Genomic DNA, 26,991 nt, shown 5'->3' on the forward strand with positions numbered 1-26,991 from the left:
AATCCAAGGCACTTCACTCCAGATTTCATACTAATAGGCAATGCCTTAGGGTCAGGCACAGCAGCACCGAAGTCCTTTATCAGATCTAGCCCCACTTCTAAGAACTTGTCTTCTCTAAAATGGCAGTGTGGACCAATCACTGAAACATTGAGCTCAGATTCACAAGTATCACACTGCAAGTGCAAAGTATGGATCAAACTTTCCAAACTACTGTGTTTGTTTTTCAAATGCTATATAATTTACTTTTCAGTAATTATCAGCTTTTTTTTCTAGTAAAACATGAACTGCAGCATGTAAGATATGCATTACCAGTTTACACATGCAGATACACAAGTAATAAAACAAGACTAGCTTCTTAAAATACAAGGTTTTATTCACACCCCTGTGGTAAACAATAACCCTAATATGATGACTAGGTTTCTTTTGTAGATCACTATGTCACATAAAATACAAAATCCATAGCATAAACAAGCTACAGTTATGAATGTTTAATGTGATCTCGTCAGGAAATTAAAACAAGTTATACTAGTCTTCTCAAGTAGTCAAATTTAAAATGCATCATCATCTCCGTTAGTACAAGTCACTGCCATTTCTATAACAAAGTAATGAAGGCACAGCTAGTGCAAGCAGACTTAAACCCGTTCAGACTACTGGGCTGAAAAAATACTTTGGTTGGTTCTTCAGGAGAGAGTTTTCTCTAAACAAATATTGGTCTCAGTTAACAGTTCTGATCATCTTCACAGCTGCAGTCTAATAGCTACATGACAAAGACTTCACAAGAACCAAACTATGTAGCAATGAATTAACATTCATGCTTTAGGGCATTTACTGCATTCTACATATTGGCAGAAAATTATACTGTTAAAATGCTAGGTAGATTGAACCTACATTTTAAACTGGTTCTTAAGTGTTCGATTTCTTTTTTTAACAAATTGGTTACTTAATTCTACCAAGATACAAAACATAAGGCTGTAAGTAACTAATAGTTGTGTTTAGGCTATTACAGTGCAGGTAATCCTCAAGGCCACAGACACACTGCTTCACTGCTGCTTGCATTCTGCTGGGTTTTGATCCTTCTGTTGAAAAAAAAAGGAAATACAGTTTAGAGAAACAGTATTTAAGAAGAACTATTAATATTGCTAAGCATGCTTTCTCAAGCTGCAATATTCTTCTAAAGTTCTTCCATCTTATCCCTTGCATTAATTGTCTAGCACCTGCAACACTACTGTCATTGGATGCAGCAATATCCACACTGCATTTATTCTGACTTTGTTGGCACATCAGGATACAATCCAGAATAAAAACCTGTTCAGAACTAAGTGTGGTGAAGTACTCTAAAAGACACTGTAACTGGAAAAAGGAGAAGAGTGAGGTGCAGTAACAAACAACCAAGCTCAGAAGAAGCATGCAGACCCTCTTCACAGTTTGAGACAAAAGAAACTTCCTATGGGTGGTAACAAGAGCATGGCCTTATGCCAGAAGACACTGTACAGTAATGCAATGAAATGCCAAATCACAGTTCCCAATGCCCTGGAAGCATCTTTTGCAATAAATTCCAGTTTAAAAATTCTAACACGGAAAAGTTCTGTTCGTGAAACAGGCAGCCATTAATATGTCACAGTAATATGGGAATTCAAGAAAGTTTCTGGGAGGGGCAGAGTTCAGTTGCAGTTTTTACTCCATCACCTTCCTTGGTCTGGATAGCTATTCTAGGAGCACAGTACTTCAATAAATTCAGGTGGCTTACAGCCTGAGATCAGCTGGTACACCACTATAGCACTACTCCTATCTCTAGTCTTTGAGCAGCTCTCTGAGCCTAGTCTAGCCCTTTCTCAGTTTTGTTTCACGGAGAAAAGCAATCTCAAATGGTGGAAATAAGTCCAACTTGCAGCTGTTTCATTTGGATTTCAAAACTTTCTTGACTAGGAACCAATCTGAATACACTATAGCAGATCAAACATCACCAAGATGGCTGCACATTTCGATCACAAGTTTGTACCCTGCCTTTCTATGTACAAAGCTAAGATTAATGCAATTTTCTCAACAGTACTTTGATAGCAGCTCAAGCCATTCCTACTGAAAAACACTAATTTGAAATGACAAGCCCTTTTAACAGCAGACATTTTGGAGCACTTCAGACTTCATGACTGCAACTTTCACCTGCCACATCAGATGCTTTCATGTGGCCAGAGGCTCCTTTCTCTCAGCTATCAAAAAGCTATGAATTGAATGGCTCACAATTGTTTTTCCAGCCTGATTAATAATTTTTCCCTTCTCATGGAATCAGAAAGCTTCCAGTTGCTCTTGGCTGTTCACATTTTAGGACTTGGCTGTAGATGCATTGCTGAACCTTGACTTCTGCTACCTCAAACAATGAAAGATTTGCCATTGACCTAACATGAAAGAGTGTATTTTGTATTCTGCTGGGAAAACCTGTGCCAGAGCCAGCTTGTAGCAAGTCCCCAAAAACTGAAGCTGGATGACACAATTCTCTCCACGTCCTTACAACCATTTTGCAATGTTCATTAGGCAGCAAATTGGTGCAAGACAAGTTTATAGAAAACCAAGCCTGACTAACCTCAATGCTCAAAGCCAAAAGTTACTTTTACAAAATGACTCCTGGAGAAAGAACTTTTACAAAGTTTCTCTACCAATTCTACTCTGTCAGAATTAGGCCCGAAACAGCCTCAAAACAAAACATGCTCACCCATAGGAACTATTGGTTAAATACTTAATCTAAAATCAAGATTCAACATACATAAAATTTTAAATGTCTCTATGCATACACAAACTTTAAACATTCATTTTAATTCCTTACTTTTGGTTCATAATCAGGATCATTTTCTTCATCTGCTTCTTCTTCTCCCTCCTGAAAAAAAAACACTTAATATTTCTCTAGCTTAACCACATTCAGCTTCCGGAGCCATTTTCATGAAAATTAAGATTAAACTGTACTCAGAAATACATCCATTACCACTTTATGTTATACATATTGTATTAGTTTATCCTCCAATAATGTGTATCTTTTGAAATCAGTGGCAGCTTAATTTTTAAGATACCTTGAACATTGTCTTAGCTTGGTTTGGGTTTTTTGTTGCCGTTGTCTTGCTGGTTGTCTGTTTTGTTTTTGGGTTTTTTAAATTATTAATCTGAGAGCCACCAAACAGTATGCTCTATCTTATTTCAGAAGTAATTCTTAGCGTCCACAGCACTCAAAAACTAAAGGAACTCTTATTCTAGATAACAAACTACAACTCAAACTATTTGAATCAGGGGCATCTGTCATCTTACCTCATCATCTGCCTCTTCACCTTCTTCATCATACTAGAAAAGAAAATAAATAGTTTTGATAATATCATAAATGCAGCTATCTATAGCTCAAGTAGATGCCAGAGACCACTCCATATTGTGATCTTAAGAGAATCATACAATGGTTTGGGGTGGACGGGGCCTTGAGGGTCATCAGCTCTAACCACCCTGCCATGGGCAGGGAAACCTTCCACTAGACCAGGTTGCTCAGAGTCTCATCCAACCTAATCTAAATCTAGTCTCTTTTAATTTGAACCAAGAAGCTCCTGTGTCTGTCAGATTTAAAAACACTTTTTGCATGAGCAATGTTCAACTTCCCCCGGTGAGCTCTGGCAGAGCAGCAGACTGTCCCGTTCCGTGCAGCCCGGGAGGAGCTGACTGCCCTGCAGTACCACTGGGGGACAGCAGGGGACAGCGGAGCCCAAAGCAGCCGTCCTGTCAGTACCTCCCTCCTCCGCAGCCCCAGCCAAGCCTTTGCAACGAGGGACAGCAGTTTAGATTCTAAACATTTATTTTTAAGATGGCATATATCTAAGCCATCTTAACAGTCAAACTGTCCTTGTTTAGCCCAAGCAGTGACAGAAAAAATCTTTTATACCTGTATAAAGTTCTGAGGTCTCATGTTTTGACAATTTCAAGCTTAGCTCTTTTAAAACACTTAAGCTTTTGCAGAACTTGCTTTGATTATTTTGGCATGCTTTGAATGTGCTTATCTAGCTTTTTTTTTTAAAGTAAGAGAGTACTTTTGAAAGGACGAGACTTGAAAACTTCATAGCCCAATGTCACTGTAAGCACAAAGAACAGGCTTAGCAGCTAGAAAAAGTCTCATTTGTTCTCTGGCAGTTCATTACAGTTCCACAAAGTATTGGGTACACTTCTCTAGGAATGCCTTAAATACAAAATGCTACTATGACATCCTCTAGATGATCAGCTTCTACCACTGCTTTTGCCAAAAAACTCTGAAGTCACTGCTTCAAAGAAGAATTATTTTTATACCGCTCTTCCTGAACAATCTAGGAAGGTCTGCTGCAACTAACATTCCATTCTAAAGATACCAATGTAAGAAATTACCCAAGCATGAAACAGCATTATTTGAAGGTTTTTAGTGCTCTGAATGAATATTATACTTACATCATCATCATCATCTTCAATAGCTTCTCCAGTGAAGTACAGTACTGACCGGGGCACTATACGTTCACGCAAGAAGTGACCTATTTCAAAGTCTGCAGCAAGGATTGCCTCGGAATCATCATCCTGCAGAAAACAGTATTATTTCCTAAACTATAAGATGGTAACTACTTTTGATACATACACACAAGTTACATGATTTTGATGTGGTCAGATTTACACAGATCCCGTTACTGATTTTTTTGTTCCAGGAGCTGCTTTAGAGAACTAAACCTGAGGAGCCAAGCTCGACACTCTGAACAGCCCACCTACATTACACAGGGAGGAGCTGCTGCTTCAGAAAGCCTAATTATATACCATTCTGGAGTTTCTTTTATTCCAAGTATAAAGATTATTTAATATCTCCCATAGACTTTCAGTTCATATGCACAATACTCTTAAATAAGTGAACAATAGCCAGGTAAGCCTATCACAATAAAGATTTTACAACCTACTTCTGATTCCTACAGTGCATCCCCTTGATTCCCATTAGACAAAGCCACTACTGAAGCACTTGAACACTTCAAAATGCTCTCTGATCCAATCTGAGACTTTCACTCCTCTTGTTTTCATACCAAGTGTTCTGCTGTCTCCCATCTGAGCAATTACTTTTTGTTTTTCTAAATGTTATGAACACACAGCTTTTGGTGTCCATGCCAACTAGAGTTCTAACAGCATGCCTCTGGAACCTTTAATTTCGTATTTCTCACTCAAACTGCATAATATATTCCCTACTGTTAAGTATTTTTGGTAGTTTTTCTCGTTACAAAAACGATGGGTTATTACCACAGTGAGCACACAGAAAAGCAGGCTCTTGCAGTTTTCTGTTGCTGTTTTGTTACTTTCAAGAGTTAACAGCTTGAGAAATTTTTAACAGAATAAAATACAAACTGGATACATTCAGCCATTAGATAAAATCATCCAAAGAACACCTGAAGGGAGAGACTTACACCACCCATTAGATCAAAGACTAATAACGTAGATCACTACATTTCTATAACTGTTAACAATCCACAAGGTAGCTTTCAGGAAACATAAGCTATTAAAGTTGACTAAACTAAACTCTACCATCCAACTCAAACATTCCTCCTGAAAAAGAAAACTCAAATACATACTAGTCTTCATAAGTAGTCTCAGTTAAAGACAGAAGCAGTTAAAGCTGAGGCTGTTTAACAAATTTTAAAATTCCATAAACACACCATCATTATTTTTTAAATAAGCCAACTTACCAGATCTCCACTTTCAGGAACTGTAGGAAAAAAAAGCAGAAGAAACAAGGGAGTGAGATACATTCTACATCTAAAGTTAATACATGTAGCATTAACTAGTGTTATACTACTAATGCTTAGTTTACCTTCAGGAGGACTGAAGAAGTTGAAGAAAGAGTCATTGGAAACAGTTTTTGTAACCGTCCTGACAGTTCCACGGCCCTTATGTTTTTGCTTCTTCTTAATGGTTTTCAAAGTAACATTCTTTCCTTTTTTCCAGTCTATTTGGCAACTAAAGAGTAAAAAAAAAAAAACCAAATTACAGGGAAAAAACCCACAACCACCTGCAGCTTAATACCATTCCCCTTGTTACGAGTATCTACTGAGACTATCACAACTGCAAGAGATACAGGGAAGAAAGAATATTAAGTTAGTATTTATTTAGTCCTATCTTTTCATTAGTTTATCGGTTGAGAACAAGAGTAACAGGTTAATTTTAGGATTATTTCCATCCAGAATTTTTTCCTTCTCCACTCAATCTCTGAAATGCTAATTTTCATTAGCTACCAAATAGTGCCTAGCTTTCTATCAACAGCTAGTACTGCACCAATTTTAGAGCCTCCCATCCATTGTAAAGCAATGTCATATTTGGGCATATTAGTAATATGCCAAAGTTCACCATACCTATCATTATAGCCAGTAAGTCCCTAAAACAATGCATCAAACAAGCATGTAGGTTTTGGCTGATTTTGAGTTGTTTGTGGGGGTTTTGTTGTCTTGTGTTATATTCATTTGTTTGGGTTTTGGTTTTTTTGGGTTTTTTAACTCTATTCTGCTTACAGAGCAAAATCATGCCTACAGGCTTCCCTAGCAGTCAAAGCATTCTGGTGACAAGTAAATGAAAAGTCACATCAGTGAAAGTAACTGCATTTGCAGAAGTTTCTGGATTAGATTCTTTTACAGACTCAAAGGAATTCAGTGAGTTGCTTTGGGACAAGAAGGGGCCATCCTAGCTACAAGAGAAAACAAGGACTAGGAGTTAATAATTTTTATAGAAGCAGTGGCAACTCACACCAAACCCTGTCAACATTCATGATTTGCCAATCAGTCCAAACTGGGGAAGACAAAACAGTTTAATCAAAGCTACCCAGGCATTTAAAATTAAATCTTACAGGACTTTGGAAAATATGTTAAGTGACTGGGAAATAAAGAGACAAAAAGTCAGTGTGAGCAACTGGAGATTAATTTAAGAGCAAAACCAACACTGACTATGCAGTGATAGTCTGTAACTCAGTTGTTATCACTCAAAAGAACAGTCAGAACACTGGAGACTTGAACACAAAAGTTACTGAACAGGCCCAAGTGTACTCATAAGAATAGTTATGTACAACATAGTTTTCTCTCATCCCTCTGTTCACAAAAAAGGGAAATGCAGCGGAAAAAATTACTTAACTAATTTAAAACAGAAGATTTCACAACGAAAGCAGTGTGACAGCTTTTTAAAAAGAGTAACCTGGAATTATGAGGACTATTCTCCATTTCTCAAATAGACAGAAATTCAAAGGCAAACATTCAACGCTTATAAAACAAAATGGACAACTGCAATATAAAGAATAAATCTGATATAAATTCCCCAAAATGCGGCATGTCAGAAATACAAAAATATTAATAAAAGCAATCAAACAAATTCTAGCAAAAGCTATACAGGCCTACTAAAAGATACTAAAAGATTTCAATTCCCCTTTAGTGACTGCAGAACAGTAGTTCTAAACAAATACTGACTATATTTTTATTTATATGCTTATATAATATATATGCTTATAAATTATGCAATACAAATAATGTTTTTCTACATTGTATCGAAGTTATTGGTAACAACAAAAAAACTCATATCAAACCTAGCTGTTCCCAAGTTACTAGGGGAAGTATCTTTTCCAGCACCACCCCAAGATGCTGTAAAACTCTACAGCTGGATAATGCTAAGGGCAAAGCTGCTATATTGCCTTAATAGTATCTATTAGCACTTACCCTGTACAACCCATGATTTCTGGTCCGTCAAAGGAAAAGGGATCAGAATCATCTGGCTCTGACCTCATTCTATACGTCTTTGTCAACACTTCATTTGTGAAGTAGTCGTTTGGTTCAAAATGAAATTCTAATGTGAAACTCTTAAAAAGAATTGCAGAACAGTAACTTTAATTATTTACAAACACCTTTAAATTCTTAACACCTAAATCCAAGCAGTACACATGCAACAGAATACACCTTTCTCCAATACACGCATAACTTATTCTAGAATTTGCCACCCAAGTTGTACAAAGATCTTCAAATCTTTTCATTTACTTGATCTTGCACTTTCTAGTTATTGTACTGCTGGCAGTAATGACAGATCTCCCAGCACACAGATTTCCAGCTACTAATGTATAGGGAGAATTTCTAAATTTAAAAATATTATAACTTAGAAAATGGTCTGATTTCTGCCAGGGAAATATATGAAATTACAGCAGTTACACAAAAAGTACCCAAAGGTATCAAAATGCAATGGTGAAACCTAAATTATCAGCTGTTAAGGCAAATCTCATCAGAAGCTGAAGGCTAAATTCAGTATACACCATTCACAGGGTGATGCAAGATTAGCACTAGACCTTGTACTGCTTTCTCAGAAGCAGCAGCTGTATATTTTCTCATGATTTCCACAAGACAATTGGCTATCACAGACCATGTTGCTAAAATACAAATAATTCTTAAGATAACATAAAAGTAATCTTGTTTAATAAGTCAAACTCACCATAGGTTGTCCAACTTCTGAAAATTTCACTTTTATATCTTTTAAGTATTTCAGGATAGGTTCATCATGTTCCTGCAGAGAAAACACAGTGTATTTAATTTTCATAACATTCAATTACACACAGATTTAAGGCCTCACAGAGATAAAAAGCCATGTTTAGAACAAGTTTGACTTAGGAAAAAAAACCTTGTTACAACACTGAAAAACTTCCATGAACATGACCAGCAGATGGCAACAATGGCTGTTACAGAGTCCCCAGTACAGTATACAACCAAAACCCACGCTAACACCACAAACAGTTTTTAGTCATGTCTAACACACTTGTCACACACACTTCTATAAACACCAAAAATTCATTAGTATCATAGAATAGGTTCAAGAAATAAAACAGCAGGGAGGTATTTCAGTACTCTGTACTCTCACTTGAAAAGTTACCAGAGATGACATCCAAGTAACAGTTCCATTATTGCTCTCCAACAGACATATAGAGTATCAAAGTGTTTCCACTGCTTTCTTAAAGACACTTGGATTAATTACCAATGCAACTTTAAACAAAGCTAGACCACTGCCTACCTGAACCATATCACTGAGTAAGTCCACATTCTTGAATACTGTCAGCCAAAACTCAGGGATTCCTTTAGGGTCTTCTTTTTCTTCATCTTTTTTTTCTTCTTCAAGCTTAGCTTTCTCTTTCATTTCATCCTTGATAAAATAAAAATATTTGGTTTCCTAATTTTAAGAGGTTCATGATAAGGTTCATCAGTTCTTTGCTGATACCAGTGTCATGTGGATGTTTAAGCAACCATTAAGAATCAGGATCATTACTAATAGCAAATAATCATTACAAACCTCTTGTTTCATGCTAAAGCTTGAGACATTGATGAGAACTAATTAAGATACTCACTGAAATTTCTTCGTCAGCATCTGCTTTCCATTCACATTCTTCTTCTGTAGGTTCATAAATGGCATTGATGATTTCACTTCGCTGGAAGATTAAACCAAGAATAGTTTTTAATTTCCTAGTCATTGCAATCAGCAATGCCCTAACCAATAAATTCCTAATCCTAAATTACACAATTAGTAATACATTAACTATCTACCTTTTCTTATGGCTCTAGAAGATTGATTCAGCAGTTAGGAGGTTTACAACACACTAAAATAAACACCAAAGTCCCAGAAAAGTTACAGTATCATCTGACATTTGCTCAATTAAAATGAGGTTTGATATACTGAAGTCATTTTGGTAACTATGGAACAGACTTAACTTTTCACTCTCTCAATCTTAGTTATATTCACTTGAATGGCAAAATTGTATCAATTGAATTGAAGGGGCACATATGAGACCAAAGTAATTTGGAGCATGAGTAAGTGTTCTGGTTTTTACAATCCCTTGCTGTATTTTAGATGAAGCTTTAAAGTACAAATCAGAGTAGCACTAAAATACCTTGTCAAATAAGGGCTGATAGAGAGCAGCATACTTTCTTTCCAGCTCATGAACTTCCTCATAGAACTTTGCTTCTATCTGTGCACACTGAACTTGAAGATTCTTGAGAGCATTCACACGTCTTTTAACAACTTTAGGCAAGCTGAAAAATTCAGTGACAGAACTGTTACCAACACTGCATTTTAAGCACATATTGATCTCTCCTTAACCAGACCCCTTGCAAGTTAACCAACTTGTACCACAACACATTTTACACTCTGTTTTAAGCTTCAGAAAGTTTAAATCAAAGCTGCAACCACTTTCACCAATGACATTGAAATCCTTAGCACAAACTCTTAAACTGAGGCTCAACCACAGTTAGAACCAGAGTATTCCAAACACCTGGGTAAATCATGAGAGAAATTTGTGCAATAAATCTTCCTTCTAAAAACAAGTTCTACATTATTAATGAGTTACAAAGTAAAATCACAGTATTGAGTACAACTAAGAAAGGTCTCACCATTAATTTGTTTGGTTTTATGAAAAAGTTCAAGACAGTTGTTATTTTTTGCTTAGATATTTACTCTTCAAAATTTGCTGCTTTGTTTCACTGAGTGCAGCAGCTAATAGCACTGTCTTTAAACACACTGTCTGATCCAAAGTGAGCATGAACTGGTTTGCTAAATGAGCCACTGTACTACAAATGTGCAAAAGGAAAGCTATTACTACATGCCTCATAAATGCAGATCAACTACAGAAAATTTTGGCAAGAATTTATAGCAAGTTTTGATACTGAGAAAACCACATGAAGTACTGCTAATAACATTGCTGTATCAGCTAATGCTTACAGTCTAAGCATAAAATTACTATGCTAGAGACACCAGGCCTCCAAGCATCTGTCCAGTTTAAATAACTGTTTCATGACCAAGGCAAAGCTACAAAAGAGATTCCAAGGATCAGGAAAGTATCCTAACAAGTGTGCCATACTGTAATTGCAGATGAAAACATCAGCCACTAAATGCTAAATATTAGCAGTCTTCATGAAACTTCAACTAAAAGCTCTTTAATTCTGAGATGCACTACAAACAGACTATATCAGTTTTTCTGCTATCTGAGCAGATAAAACCACATAAACAGTAGTTTATGACCATAAACCATAGATAGCACTGTTCAGAAAACATTTTAAAAGAACCATTTTAACACTCTGCTCATACTAAACCAATGCTGTACCTTTCTACATATCCTGCAGATGTTCCTACCAGACCATCAAGTCTTTCCTGAAGGGCTGCAAGAATCTGAGGATTTTGCATCATCTGCACAGTCAACTGCCGAGCTGAATTAAAAAAGAAGATTAAGTAAGCACAAAGTGCATCTTCTGGGACCAATCTTGAAAGAAAGAATTGTGCATAAAATAAAGAAAATTAGACAAGCAAGAATTACAGGTGCAGAAGAACTGTTTAAAACTGTGTGAAGTCTCCCTAATACCAAAATACGTTTCTGATTTATAAAATCTGATTTCTGTCTAGGATTTCTAGAGTATAATTTCCCCTCTGATTCTCACCTAAAATAACTGGGAAATCACTGAAAATACACATTATTCATCTCTAGGCTCCTGTGGGACACCTGAATACTTACCATTTAATTACTGTAGGCCATTTAATTACTTCAGCTAATTAGCGCTCCCCAAAATTTTGCAATCCAGTTTTGAAAACACTTCTTTCGATAGATTAGCGACGTATACCACCTTGAGCAAAATGTTCTATTTTAATGTTATTATTCTGCTCGGGCAAACTTGAAACATGGCACTATCAGCAGTCCAAGTAATTTTATTGCAGAGATTATTAGTTATTTCTCTTTTGGCTAGTTGCTCTTTAGATTCCATCTGTGCCCCCACACTTCAAATACAAAGCATGAGTAAGACTGTTCAGCACTGACAAAACAAGTATTCTGATATGTGCTTACATTATTTGTTGAGGGGGGATTAAAAAAGAATTTATTAATTTCAAGAGTGGTAACACTAAGCATGATTTGTTCTGTTCACTGCCAACTCAACAGCAAATTATTAGCAACTAATCAAAAGTAAGAGATACACATACACACATATGCACGCATTAATTTTTTATACTCAAAACTTCACGTGTGTGAAGTTTTTAAATAATCCTGTTACATATCCACAATAATCCTGTCTTTTCCAATTATACAGGTGGCTGGCACCGCATGAACCTGGTATTAAACATGACTACAATGAGTAACTGCAACTAATAAAAATCACTCAATTTGAAAGAAAAAGTCCTTGCTTCAGAACTTAAACACAATGGCCCATCTGAAATTGTTTTACCACTTCCTATTTTTTTTGCAGTAAAAACTTTTTAACAAACTAGAAAGCACATACGCTTAGAAGTTTAGAAACTCTTCGTTTCAACATTACCTTTACTGTTGGCATCTTCACCAGTTTCTTCTTCTTCTACTTCTTCAACATCCTCCATATCCTGCTGATCAAGTTCAGACTGTTCTTTGCTATTAGAAATATTCAGTAACAAGTTCATTCAATCAAGTAGTTAATTTTATAATATACTCTAAGGAGCTTAAAGAGCTCAAACTAGAGGTTATGTGGGTAGAAACAAACTGTTGCATCTTTTGACCTTTGACAAGCAAGTCTTAATAGACAAACAGAACCAAATTTGTCTTCACAGAAGTTCCCCTTTTGACAATCCCAGAACAGTTTACAGAATTAGCAACTTTCCAGGATTACAAAGTTTCTTTCTATAAAAAACTCCTTCATCTCCTGCTCTTATTAACCAGTCAAAGCCTCCCTCTGCTCCACATATCTTCCTTAAGAGTGGGTAGGATCACCTACATTATACTTTGAATGCCACAAAATAAGAGCACTCAAAGTATAGAAAGAACCCTACATGGAGTGAAACAATAGGAATGGGCAATATTATCTGGTTTTCCCCTCCAGAATTCCAACTAATATAGGAAGTTGACTCATGCCTTCTTCCACTTTCTTATTTACTTACAATTAAGATCACAAACCCATTTATCATGAACAAAATAAGCTTTCCTCCTCAGGTCTTGCCACAGTGCTCAAGGTCAGTGTGTAGACCCTGCCTATCCAGTATCTGGAGAGCCCAGCCATGTCAAGTACAGCACAGGACACACTCAGAGCAGCAGTAAAATCATGGACAGATTTTACTTACTTGTCTACGTCTGCCATTCTGCAAGACTTCAAACACTAGGGAAAAAAAAAGAAAAAAACCACATTAGAACAGGAGCACTAGATTTCAGTTATAAACTCTACGGCCACATGCCATAATACCAAAAGAAACAAAATCATGTCAGCTTTATGAAACGTGATAAATATATATTATAGTCTGAAGCATGGCACATCTCCCTTGCACATTTTGAGCTGTCAGTCTTTAAAACATACAGAAATTTTGAAAAACTTCATTCTGGTTTAGAACCCATAGATCTACTCACATAAACTGAAGTACCAACTACCAGCAAAACACCATGTTGAGTTTTGGATTGTAGGACTGTTCTAATATCACTGACTGAAAATTAGTCCTAAGTATAAAACTGGAATAAAACCTGAGAAAAACTGAAGCAAAAAGGGTGCTGGTAACTGTTTAATCATTTCCAGCATGTGATTGCAGACAGAACATACTTACAGCTAAAACAATTTGAGAATGAAGACACCTTTTCGTGGCTTTACTTTTAATCCCAACTTTACAAAACCAATCCAAGTCATTCCTCAGAATAGCCACAATATGGCAACATTTTACAAAAAAAATTATGCCAGGTGCCAGGATAAAATTTTTTAACATGACCAATTCCCATGCTCAGAATGATCACAATTTTCTTAAATATCTTAGTGAAATCATAAACATATTCCATACACAGTAACTAGAAGCATTTAATATTGAGACTATTGCAAATCTTGCATACCATGAAGAACCCATGTTCTCAAATATATTTTAAAATGAGTAACATTTTCTACCAGCAAAACAGTACTTGGGAGTATATTCTCCAAAAAGATCTTTCAGGTAACTTGAAGTCTAACACAATACTATGCACAAGAAAACACTGTCCTGTTATTACCAACTGCCAGGAATTCAGGAGGCTCCAACTACCAAGAATAATTTGCTGGCCCAGAAAGCAAGGAAACGAATGCTTTGGAGTCTCCATTTTACCTGCTCTCCTGTAAGCTAAACAAATTGAAATTTCCTTCAGAAATTTCAACTCCCTACAATGCATTCAAATGGGAATTTTAGCAAAGTGTTGCATGGATGTGTTCCAGAAAAAGAGAAAACTGCATTTGATCTACTGAAGTGTAACACAAAAACACAATCCCAGTAATTAACAGTCAATATGAAGAAACATCTTAGAATCTTCAGAAATAAACTCCCACATTTTATGTAAATATAATCTAAATATAGTTTTTCTGGTGTCATAAATACTTCCCAAGAATTACATGGAAAGAAGGTATCTGATGTCCTCCTCATTTAGGACCACAACTTCATAGTGCCAAATAAAGATCTAGAATGTAACCATAAAGATTCAATTCCTTAATATGCAGAAAAACTAGAGAACCAAAGCCATCTATTTCAGAAAAATAATACAGTATTTGCTAATAAATAGGATGGCAGCACTGCAATAAATCAAAGAAAATCTAACAATTCAGTAAGAAGAATTACAGCAATATTCTTGACTCATTTTATTCAGATCACATTTCCTTGTCTTGCGATTTCAGTTTTACCCATGTAACAATTCCCTGCAACAACTCAAAAGACTCTCCTTTGAATATCATTCTCAAAGATAGCATACACTGAAGACCTACAGAAACAACAGACTACAATTACAACTCTCACATACAGGGCCCTGTTCTACTTGAGCAATGTAACAATTAGCATTATTTTTGATGTACACAATATTGCATCCATGAAAAACATACTACTTTTTCCTTACACACTTCCTCTTAACTTGTTTTTAATGCATTTCAAGAAGACTGATAGCATTGCTGTGCAAAAGAGCACAAGATGCACAGCTCACCTGCCTCTCATACATTTTTCTGCAAATCCAACATAGTGATGCTCCTTGCAGAGACCAGCAGTTCCTTTCTCTGTTCTCCCTATCAAAAAACACTTTAATTTCCATAACACAGGAGGTAGTTCTTTCAACAAACAAGAGACCAGTGGCAGCACAAACCCTGTGGTCTCTCCAAGTCAATGGGCTAGATCAAACAGCAGCTGAAACACCTTAGAGGTTTTCTGAGAGACCAACTTCCACAGTTCATTTAAACATTTTTTCCCAAATGAATACAAGAGCGGCTATAAACAAATGATGCCTAAAAACTTTAAGAAACATCCATCTCACCTCCAACAAGGGCCATTAGCCAATACATTGGAAAAAAGCCAATACATTGGAAAAAATTCATGGTAAGAATTCTCCCAGAAACACTTGTAGCTTTCAATTACGTTCAGCAAAAACACACTGGATCAGAAGTGCAGGTATTTGACAATGTCAGAACAAATTTTTATTTCAGAAACTAGTCCTCATTTTCCCTAGAACCAGCAGGTAAGTTGATGATATCACTCAAGTTTCTCAGGTGCAATATTCAGCTCAGAGATCAGTTCAATGATTTTTCTACACTATGCAACTGTGTAGCAGAGAAAGTTTCACCAACAGTCTCCCGTTACTGAATTCCTCACTGGGCCCTTATTTTCAACCTCTGAACAACTACTTGTCATCACAAACTTTCCTCCATCCTCTCACTGCTCATCCTCTTTCCAAGATCATTTCTGACTATGCTAAAGGCATTCATCTTGCTACACAGCACCCTGTGGGACTCCAGCATGTGCCTCTCTCCTCATTGCAATGGGCAGTTATCACCCTCTGCTTCCTGACTCTTAAAACAATCCCTGCAAGCACTGTATGGTTTCAAATTAGGGCCCAGTTTACTCAGAGAGTTTGAATAACATTCTTCAAAGATTTTTTTGAAATTAAAATAGACTGTATCAAGCAGCTGTCAGCTTCAGAGCCTCCCTCCAGTGCATTTCTCTCTCTCATCCAATTTTTCCTATTCTCCTTGCAGCAGTCTTTTTCATGTCCCATCCTTTAATCTTCCCTCCATTTTTTACACAACTCAGTATCAGAATGTACACAGTTGGAAGAGTTCTTCTGCAAACTGAGGAGATACTAGTGTCTGTCATGACAATTATCTGCCAGCTCTAGACAACTGTTCTTGAGTAAGGAGACTACAAGGCACTGCCAAGAAAACTATGCTGGCAGACACTTAGGCTAATCTGTGCAACCCACTAGCATGGAAGAGATGTAGTTGCACCACATTTTGTTTACTGTCATTTACTTAACCATAAGTTTCTCTGCAAACACAGCTCAACTGGCTAAAAAAACCCAAACAGAAACAAAAACACTGCAAAAAAGCACTGAGAAAATGCATTCCATGAGAGCAAACAACCTCCACTATCTCTGAGCAGTGCCCAGCTCAAGGTCCTGGCCTAGTCTTCAGAGTTTCAAATACACTACATACCACAATCAATAAAATTTTAATAGATCACTGCAGTATTTATTTTGCAGGATCTCCCCAGCAATTAATATTTAAATATAGAACTCCTATCAATCCACTTTCCATAAGACACAGTTCATTCATGGGTGCATTTACTTTCATAAACAGCAGCTACACCTTGGCCTGTGAGCAACATAACCACTAACTAGCATCAATCCCTGAAGTAGTGCCAGGGAGATATCAGTTCACCAGTTGTCACTGCAGGATTATAACAAACCTGGATACACCTGGTGTATTACTTCAAGCCTCAGTGTCCAGGTAACTGTTTTGGACTAAGATACTGCTTGGAATATAGGAGTCCTGACTGCATGAAGAGGCTTATGAGCACAGGTAAAGGGTAATCTACACCCCTGCATAAAGCCAGCATGCAAAAAACCTTAAAAATAGAAATATACACCTTAGTAAAATATTTCATTTCCCTCTTACTTGAACAGCTACAGCCACTAACTGTTTGAATGCAGTAGATGCATTATCATCAAATACAGAGGCACCCACTGGCTTTACTTACAATGTTTTGCTGCTCATTGTAAAAATATGCAGAAGAAAAGCAACAGTTATCTTTTCAGGGCTTGAAAGAGAATGTGTAGGAAGTTCATGCTACAAAAAGAAAGCAAAAGTACAGAAAAGCAAGCTACAGTGCAAGCTTCCTATAGGTTTAAATTAAAAACCTCTTTCATACAGGTACCTTAAGCTTGCCTGCCATCACAAGAAAGCACATTCTTTATCAAAATCAAAAGGTTGGAAGACTTAATCCAGCACTAGCTTACCCACTGTTTTGAGTGTATCCTCCAGAATTACTAAAAATTAGCAAAACTCCCCTAAAATTTAAAACTTATCAAAACTGTGTGACAATTTGTTATTTTCATTAGGCCTAAAGGACACAATCTTGTTAAACTGTCATGTTTTTTTACAAAATGGAGTTTGACACAAGCAGAATGTTCACGTGTTCATCCTCAAGTCATTAGTGAGCTTTCAGTTTTCAAGGGTTTTCATTTCTTCACTGAGTGATTTTGCATAAGTGAAGATAGAAATACCAACTCCAAGTGTTCAGTGCCTCCTAATCTTTTCTTTATCCACAGAGAAACGAACCTGAGCTTGCACAGAGGCACCAGCCATGTTACAGCTAGGACAGAGGCTTTGGTGAGAAGCCTTCTCTCGTTCAGATCAGCTTTACATGTCCCAAGTAAGCACAGGCTATTAGATTACCCGGACATCCGCTCGCCCTCAGGAAGGCAGGTCACAGCGAGGTGAACTACAAGTCAGCTGAGGCAGCAAGACATTCCTGAGACACAGCTCCTCCAGCAAAACAACAGCATTTCTGCACAAGCCCCAGGGCTGCCAGGCTGACAGCACATCTCAGCTGTTCAGCAGCTCTGAGCGCACCACACCAACAACAGAACCCATAGCCTCCCCTTTCAGCAAACACCTCTTCCCCTTCTCCAGACAAACTGATCACACAGGAGGACAGCTCGTTGTATTAAAAAAAATCATCAGGATTAAGTCTGGTAAACTATTTGCAATGTGTGCAGAAACCAAAGGTGCCAGACAAATGACATCATACCAACCAAGTTCAACTCTCACTAAAGACTGGGAAACTCAAGAGCAATACATTCACTAGAAGTTACTTCTAACTGATGTTCTTGCCTAGAATTCTTAACTTGTAAGATTTCTCTTACATCATCATCAGTAAGATTTTTCTTCGTAACTTGTAAGATTTCTCCTTACATCATCATCAATAAATACAGGAAACAAAAATTAAAATATTGTAGAGATCAATTAGAAAACGCTCCTTGACTGCACATGGTCAAAACAATTGTCTGGGGTATTTTGCTCAAAATCTCTAACACAAGTTTGTAACTTTAAAGAGCTCAGATGCTCTGCATAGTGATCTTAAAGGTCTTTTCCAACCTAAACAATTCTGTGAGAACTGACTGTTTAAGAAGTGCACAGTACATGGTACAGAGTTTCACACTTCAGATGTCTTGGGATTACAACCCAAAAAATGCATCACTCATTCCAAAACTGTTAGTAGAAGCTATGGTAGCATTCACGGGGTAGGGAAATCATTATGAAAGAGAAGATCATACAGTTCAATAGTAACCAGGAGAAAATTTAGCTCTTCTTCAAAAAGAAGCAATGGAATAATGTATCAGGTTTAAAATGTCATTTTAAAAGGGAATAAAGCAGAAGACCGAGTGTTTCCTTTATACCTATGAGATCAAATTCATGCATCCATTGCCACTAGCATGAAAAGTGGTCATGAAACTAAGGGATGTTGTACCTATTACTACCCTGAGGGGAGACCTATCACTCCCTGCTACAACCCAAAAGCAGGCTGTAGCTGGGTGGGGAGTGATCTCTTTCCCGATGTTAACAACAGGATGAGAGGAAATGGCCTCAAGTTATGCCAGTGCTTGTTTAGATGAGATATTAGGAAAACTTTCTTCACTGAAAAGGTTGTCAGGCACTGAAACAAGCAGCCTAGGAAAGTGGTGCAATCACCATCCCTGTAAGTGCTCAAAAGATGTGTTGATGTGGCACTTGGGGACAGGGTTTAGCAGTGAACACAGCAGGGCTGGGTTAACAGCTGGACTCAGTCTTAGAGGAGAGGCCTTTTTCAACCTAAACAATTCCATGTTTCTATGATTAACACAGCAGATAAACATGTTAAACAGATAAACACATTATCATTCATCTTAAGGAAAAAATATGCCTTCTTAAGAAAGCTGAAGGTCCAAAAGAAAATCAATCTCAATCAAATGAGCAGAGTAGTGCAGTGCTACAACATCAACATATCACATCTGTGTAATGAAAGACTTTATCAGCCACTGAACTCTCCAGAAACAATTCCTTTATTAGTGCTGCAAAGTTATTCTGTTAACTAAAGATTTCTAACTGTTAATGTAGGAACAAAAATTGACAAAATTTATTTAAATTTGCAAATCTAGAATAGATAATTAAAATTGTCTGCCCAAATATAAGCACAGAACAAGGGAGCATGATCTAATAAGGAACACAATACTAATATAAAAGCTATAAAGTTCTGCATAAAGAGACTAAGGAGCTAAAGGTCAGTGGAAGCAAGGAACCCAGGTGCCTCAATACAGTAACAAGGCGACACTGGACTCTTGCAGTAACTCAAATAACATCATTTTGACACAACTTACTGTGCTAGCACCAACTCATCCACTATGTGCCAAAAACATATACAGTTAACAGCAGACATGCTAACTGGCATGGAGACATATAGGAATCTTGAGCAGAAGCTGAAGTAAGGTGTCCTGACAAAGCAGAAAAGCCCAAGAAATTCAAACAAGAAGCGGCGTCTCACAAAACACTCAGAACAACTTGTAGCTATGCCTGTGAGCTTAAATATCCGAGATGGGAAGCACTCATATCATCATGTGAGAGATACATTCCTTTCATAAAGGGAACAGCCAGTTTCTCTTCTGAATGATCTTCAAGTCAGAGAAAGTAAACCCTGCTGGAAAAGTTTATTGTAGTTCTTCCTCAGCTATGCATACTCCCTTCCTTCCATCAATGTCTGAATGACAGTAAAGTTAAAAACTGTTGAAAGCATTTCGTTGTACAGTGTTAGACCTTCAGTTGCCGAGTATCAGCAGGGTCAAGAGACAGAGGCTGTCATAGGCAAGTACCTTTTATAACTCATGAAAAGGGTTAGGCAAGTTTGAAGTTACTGTGACACTGTACTGATACATCTGGCTTATGATAATGTGGAAAAATCCAGATTCTGACTGTAGACAACAAATAAACATGACAAAAACATTAGAATGCTGAACCAAGTAACACAACACAACTGAAACTGCTCTTTCCCCTTCAAGCGGTATTATCTTGCACTCCCTAGTAACTCCTGAGGTAAAGGCATCAATTTCATTTGCCAATGCAACTATTTCATTAGTCCTTGCAGGCCTCTGCACAATACATGTATACATGTTACAGCATGAAAACACATTTTACACATTTCAACTTAGAAGTGCTCTACACTTGTATGAGAATGCCAGTTGATGGGAAAAAAGTCAAATTCTGCAAAACAAAGCAAAGGGATCATATACATAAGTAATAATATTACTCAGCTATTAGTAACCTCAGGATTTGTTTTCATTCATGTAGAACCCCACTGTAAGCTTTCCCCTGAACTAATTTTTCTATCAGGAAATGAGGATTCAATCAACAAATACTGAACTCCTCTCTCTGTAGTATTTTAACTGCATTTTAGATAGTGCCTGTTTACTCTTTCAGCAGAAAAGAGCCTCCATACCAAGAAGGAGATGGACTACCAAATTACAAATTAAAATCAGAACTAAACTACATCTGCATGCTTGTCTATGCTACTGACCTGAGCTCCGTGATCATGTTCTAAAAATAGGGTAATTAGCAGACAATGTTGTCTTTGTTCTGAATGCCAAGATTCTGCAGCAAAAAACCTAACAATTTCTACTTAGAACAATCTTTCGTTATTAGGTAAGTAACAAGTTTAAATACAAACCTGGAAAAATTAACAAGGATCTTTACTTTTTTTTAAAACAAACTACTTACTATAGTGTTTTTATGGTTTTACTTTCCATCATGGATAACGGGAAGAACTGCAGCCATCCTAGAGGGTTGAAATCAAAGTCTTTGTGTATAAAGAAATATTTGAAATTTCCTATGACAGTATTTCCCAATACAGTTCATGTTTTCAGGTATTCAGTTTGTTAAAAAGTGGCAAAGTAATAAAAAAAAATTGTCTTTAAACAAAGTTCTTCAGGTAGCAGGGTGCACTGTAACAACTTAATGAAAACCAAACTTGCGCGTGCCACAACATCAAACAATGGGAAAGAGCATTAATTGGCTGCCTAGATGGCCACATAATCAAACACAACCATATTGGCAATTACATTGCTATCTTCAAAACTCACACGCTGCAGCATTCAAGTTTTTATCCAATTTGACTTCAAAAACATCTAAGCATCCTTCTGTGAAAAGAAAGTTACAAAATACTGAAAAAAATGTACATGCTTCAGAAGTGTGCTTTTTGCTAGAACATCTGATGAATGCAATTTTAAATTCATTCACTAATCAAGAAGCCACTGAAATTCCTAAATGTATTTAGCAACTTCTTTGTTAGCTTCTGTTTAGTATTTTTCCTATGGAAGCCAGGCCACTATTAGACTACCAACTTTAAAGCACACAGTTTTCAACCAACAAGTTAGCGTGCACTAAAAAAGAACACAACCAGAACTTTAACACATTTTGGAGGCTACTGGGATGAGATGTTACAATTGGCAGTAGAGACCCAACAGAGGAATGCCCATGGTTATGGTTTCAGCCAGTCACCTTCAAATGAATACAGGTGCAGTTTAAAAAGCAATTGTAAACATGTAGTAGGGCTACGGAAAACTTGAATCATGGAACTTGAGCACTGTTTACAAAGTTATCTTCAGAAATACTCTCTTGTGAATTTCACTCAATCTTGCCTTCAGCAGCAATACGGAAGTATGTGGTACATCCAAAACACTGAAGATGGTGGTTAAAGAATCAAGAGGCTGTGTCATGAAGACCTCCCCAGCTCAAGCATAGCAAGCATGCATCTGATAAAGCCACCCTGCACACACAAGAAACAGCATAAAGCACTATACCAGTTGAAACTTTCATTCAAAGATGAGTTATTTCCAAAACTGTAGTATCACGATTTAACTACTGCTTAAAAGGGTGAGTCAAGTGAGGCAAAATAAATAGTATTTAAATCTAAAAGAACAAATAAAAAGATGCAATTCCAACTGCTTTAGAATTCAAAAAATCAAAAACCTGCTATGTAAAGACATATATAATGGCACGCAGTCCACTGAAGACTTCTTCTCAACATGCAAAAGTGGCAAGATCTGAAATGAATCCATGGTGACTAAAACACACAATTACAAAATATGATCATCCTGCACTTCAGTAATGTATCCTTAATGAAAATACTGTATCCACTGCTCAACACTGAAGAGAGGAACTAGCTCAGCTAAGGGCCTAGCAACATGAATACCTGAGCAACAGAAGCAGTTCACATTTTGTATTAATAGCATTTGAGTGAAGAGCAACAAGAAATGACACAAAAATATGTACATTAACAAGAAGTTCAAAAATAACTGATTCAAACTTGGTTTCAATATGAACAATTTTTTTTCATGGACCCTCCCTGCGTTCCTCAACTTGACTTTTCAATGTCTATCAGGTTTAACGAGGGCCTGAACTAAACCAAAACTTTCCCTTATGGGCAAGTCATCCCACAAGAAATCTGAAAGAACTGCTTCTCTGTTCTTTGAAACACTGCATATTAAACAATAACTAAATAAAGTAGTGGATTGAACCAATTGTAGTGCAGATGGTCAGAAAAGATAACACTTATGTTTCTATCCTGGGTCGTAGAAGTTTAGGGGTTTGTCCATTCCAGATTCCAGGCACCCACTTTGTCAAACTTCATAACAAGACTCTCCAACACTCAGTTAATTCTAGTATCTCTCATGTTTTGGGTGAAGGTTCCCTCATTGCTTGTTTGTTATTTGGTAGTGATAGTTTTTTAAAGAATAAATATAAAATCATCAACTGAATGCTTCAAAGATACAGGTACATCCAAAACCAAGCTTTTCTATCTAAAATTGGCTTTCATTGAACATAAAAATCTACCAAGGAGCAACTGGTAGTACTTTCTTCTATAGTCCTCAATGACAAGGTGAAACAATTGATGCACAATTGCAAGACAAACATCACAATTGCAAGTCATGTCTGTGCAGACGTACACTTAAGCACACAGCCCCCAGATGCATTGTATTTTCCACAGAAAACCTCACAGAAACAGCTTTCTATCCAGGAAAGACCTGCAGTTTAACCTTTGACAAGTAGTTAGGATGCAGATGTCTTCATTTAAGCAGATGATGCAAATTCATCTATAATATTAATCTTTCAGGAAGTTCATATCTATAAATATTTATATTTTTAAATAATTCTGGAGTATCAAAGGTAAACCAGCAAACTTTTTTAATTGACTGCAACTGAAGATTTAATCTGCAATATGTGAAGTCTTCCTGAAAACTTAAGGTCAAAAATTATGGCTAAATACACAAGTATATCAATAATTAGGATTTTTACTTCTGCATTAACTTTGCTGATTCAGAAAATAATATAATAATTTAGTGTAGGAAGCCCTCAAAGCCCTCACACGGTGCTTCTAAATAGCTTAATTTTTCAGAAGGTCATCAAATGAATCCCCAAGCAACTTCTGTGATGCCTTCCAGGCATGTCCGGTTTTCTAGACAAATACATCATGACACCAGACCTACTCTCCAGATTAACAATGTTGGGTGATGAGGAAAGGCACTAACCTCTGAGCTGAGTGAGAATCAGCTAGATTGAATTAGCTTTAATTATAATCACTTTTGAACGCCAAGCAATTTACAAATGAAAACTGACCTATAAGCATTAAACCCATCATCACAACCCCTCCTTGGATTAAACACGTACTAAGAAGTTCCACTCTGTTATTTACTAGCCACCTCCCTAAGCAGAAGCTCAAAGCAATGCAGTTGCCCAGAGCAGTTGAGAAGACTCCTCAGCTGTACTAAAATAAAACTAGCATTAAAAAGTCTTGCTTCTGTTTGCAAAGTTCTGTCTTCTGTGTAAATAGCTATTTGTACTTCACAAATACCAAAGCACTCCCAGCTCATCGAAAATCCCAGAGCTTAAGTTGCACTGAATGTATACAGGGACACAGAAAAACAAACAGGCATTGAAAGAACACCTGCACCTCCATTTTCTGTAACCTGTCCAATTCCTGCAGTTTCCTTTAGAATCAGATCCTTAGTTAGAGATATGTCGTGTTTGCAGCTGTTTCACAAGAACCTCAATATGAACTGCATTACAACTACATTAGCAAAAAGGTGAAGATACCAGAGACATGTTCATAATACCTGATGTTCTACTGGAATAAACTGGCTTCCACCAAAGGATTGAACAAAAATTCAAAATAGAAGATTCTTATTTCCCCCACTAAAATTTTTCACTATTGAAATTAATATCCTCAAGCTATTTTACTCCCTGAAGGAATACAATTTCTGCCATGATAAGTCAAGCTCTTCATGTTAGCATTGCTTTAACTTTTAGGAGCCTAGTGAATAAAGAGGTTTTTCTCAAATGTACAGAGTAAGCCAAAGTTTCCTCATAGATGTGGAGTTCTCTATTAGAGGACACGGCCTCAGCCTGGAAGATCCAGGTCTCACTCAGGGTTGTGAAAACCCTGTTAACAGAGGTTTATAACACCATGCCCACACCACCTTGGTTTCAGTTTCGCTTGTGCACACATGCTCAAAGCTAAGGAAAAAACCACACCACCCCTTTCCAGGGTGTTTAGTAAGCAGGTGACCATAACAAGTCCCCCACCTGCTCCCAGGATTAGTTTCTGAGTGAGGCAGGCGGTAGATGATGCACCAGGATGGTGGGAGCATTGCTGTGTACGTGTAAACAGGCAGAGCTGCAGCAGATCGGGCACTTCTGAAACACTGGGCTGGCAGCACAGATGCAGCACAGAACTTCTGCATGCTCCCAACATTCACTCCCTAGTCTGTCCAAGGCAGAGAAAGACCAGGAGCTCTGAAAAACACCAATCTACTACCTGTGCACAGGACCAACATTCGGTCCTCAGAAACCAAGAGCACACGATATCCAAGACTTGTCACAAAGCACAGAAAAAGTGGAGGGCAGTAACACTGCTAACATGTATCACTCTCACGGGACAAAGTGGGACACACACAAGCTCAGGTGTCAGTGGCCTGTTCTAAGCACTTCTATCAATGTTTCAGGTACTCACAGCCTGCGCGGCCTCAACTTCTGTCTGGTACAGAAGCATCCAAGTCACTTAGACTTCCATGTATGTATATTTTAAATACTATGTTCCTCTAAGGGTTAGTATAGTTTCTGGATTTGCAAGAGACTGGAAACCACTCAGCTTGCTTCAATCAAAGTACAGTGATTCTCTCATTCTTTAAAGAGTACCACTGTAAAATGGGCTCAGCAGGAAGGCTGCTAAAAAGCTACCAACATGTTTGTCAAAAACTACCTTCAGCAGTTCACAGCCTTAGGCCTTAACTTTTCCCTCAAGTTTCATTTCATGACTGTAATTAAAATTATCAGGCATTATCTCCTGCCTGATTAATGTAGCATCTACCAGCAGATGTTAAAATCCCAAGAGGCGCTGAGCAAAGGAGAGTATTTGTCATACCCTGCAGACACTGTGCCCACTTCTCTTACCCTCCACAAGTGAGGTAGAACACGAAATGCTCTCACTAGAGTGAGATACACTCAAAGTGTATCTCAACAGGACTTCAAACATATACCTAACTGCAGAGAGCTTGGAGACAAAATGTGGAAGGTGCTGCTGCATTATCACTATGCCAGTTGCTTCAAAAAAGATTTGCGTTTTTTTCTGCAAGCAGACGATGTCGGTTTTTCAGCCAATATTTAAAGTCTCACAAGTATTGATAGTGTAAGGCCCCAAAACATTCAATATGGAATACAGTATGTTTTATACATCTAAATGAATGCTGAACACAAGATAGTAGTTCCACTTGTAATTACTAAATCATCCAGGTAGTGTCTCAGCCTTCCTTGGGGACACTATTCAGAGTGATACCAGCTAAGAGGCGCCCGGAGAAGCGACATGTTGAGCTCCCGGACACCACAGTACCCCGAAGCAGGGAGCAGCCCGTCCGCTGGCTGAATCTCTGGGTCCCCCTGCCAGCAGCAGAGCACAGCACACCCGCGCCGCGGCTCCGCTCGGAGCGGGAACAAGGCGCGGGAGGCGGCACAAGGCCACGGCGCGCAGCCATCGCCGCTCCGCTCCGCCATGTGCGCACTTACCGCGCGGGGCCCCGCGCCGCACCGGCACCGAGCCCCTCCCGCGCCCTCCCCGCGCCCGGCCGGACGCTCATCCGCTCCTCCCCGCGCCGCTTTCCGGCCCCGCCGCCCTCCCGGTCCCCGGCCGCGCCGGGCGCGGCCCCGCTCGGGCGCCCACGTGTTGCGGGGCCGACCCGCCTCCCCCCAGCGCCGGCCACGCCACGGGCCCCGGCCTAGCGCGGCCCGGGCGCTCCGCGGGGCGCAGCGGAGGGACGCGCGGGAGGCGGCGAGAAGCGCTGCTCTCGCTGCGGGCCCGAGGGGCGAGCAGCGGCGTGGCCGCCCCGCGGGCCGGTACGCGGTGTGGCACGGGCACCGCCGGCCCTCCGCGTCCCGCCAGCCCAGGGGCCCCGCTAGGCCGGGCCGGCAGCCACGGCCTCCCCGCGAGAGAGCGGAGGGCCCAGCGCCCCCCGGGCGCCCCCCGTGCCCCCCTGACCCCCAGCCCGGGGCGGCGGCAGCGGCCGCGCTCCGGCGGTACCTGCGCGGCCGGCGGGCGGCGGTGACTCAGGAGCAGCGAGGCGGAGGCGCCGCGCGGCCGGCGGTGAAAGGACCCGCGCTCCCGCCGCTCGCGCTCATATAG

At 38.7% G+C, this 26,991-nt stretch overlaps 1 protein-coding gene across 1 annotated transcript; it reads right to left on the bottom strand.

The window, feature by feature from the left end:
• Positions 1 to 487: 487 nt before the first annotated feature.
• On the bottom strand, positions 488 to 26,991 carry NAP1L1 (nucleosome assembly protein 1 like 1). The gene is made up of 15 exons (XM_054272827.1): positions 26,890 to 26,991; positions 13,096 to 13,130; positions 12,324 to 12,412; positions 11,126 to 11,228; positions 9,917 to 10,058; positions 9,377 to 9,457; positions 9,046 to 9,174; positions 8,473 to 8,544; positions 7,713 to 7,852; positions 5,831 to 5,976; positions 5,706 to 5,725; positions 4,441 to 4,563; positions 3,292 to 3,324; positions 2,819 to 2,869; positions 488 to 1,076 (listed from the first exon to the last, which is right to left on the bottom strand). Exons 2-15 carry the CDS (start codon positions 13,110 to 13,112, stop codon positions 1,041 to 1,043), a joined length of 1,182 nt encoding a protein of 393 aa, XP_054128802.1. The 5' UTR covers positions 13,113 to 13,130; positions 26,890 to 26,991; the 3' UTR covers positions 488 to 1,040.

This window comes from Melozone crissalis, unplaced genomic scaffold (assembly GCF_028551555.1).
Source record: "Melozone crissalis strain CALT ecotype California unplaced genomic scaffold, PUWL_Pcris_2 ptg000004l_1, whole genome shotgun sequence".
Classification (NCBI taxonomy): domain Eukaryota; kingdom Metazoa; phylum Chordata; class Aves; order Passeriformes; family Passerellidae; genus Melozone; species Melozone crissalis.

Excerpts from the sequence above, each read along its gene's own strand:
- NAP1L1 (XM_054272827.1), bottom strand. Across the intron at positions 11,229-12,323 it reads TGAAGATGCCAACAGTAAAG|CTCGGCAGTTGACTGTGCAG; the intron begins GTAATGTTGAAA and ends TTTTTAATTCAG. Across the intron at positions 10,059-11,125 it reads TCTGCAGGATATGTAGAAAG|CTTGCCTAAAGTTGTTAAAA; the intron begins GTACAGCATTGG and ends TGAATTTTTCAG.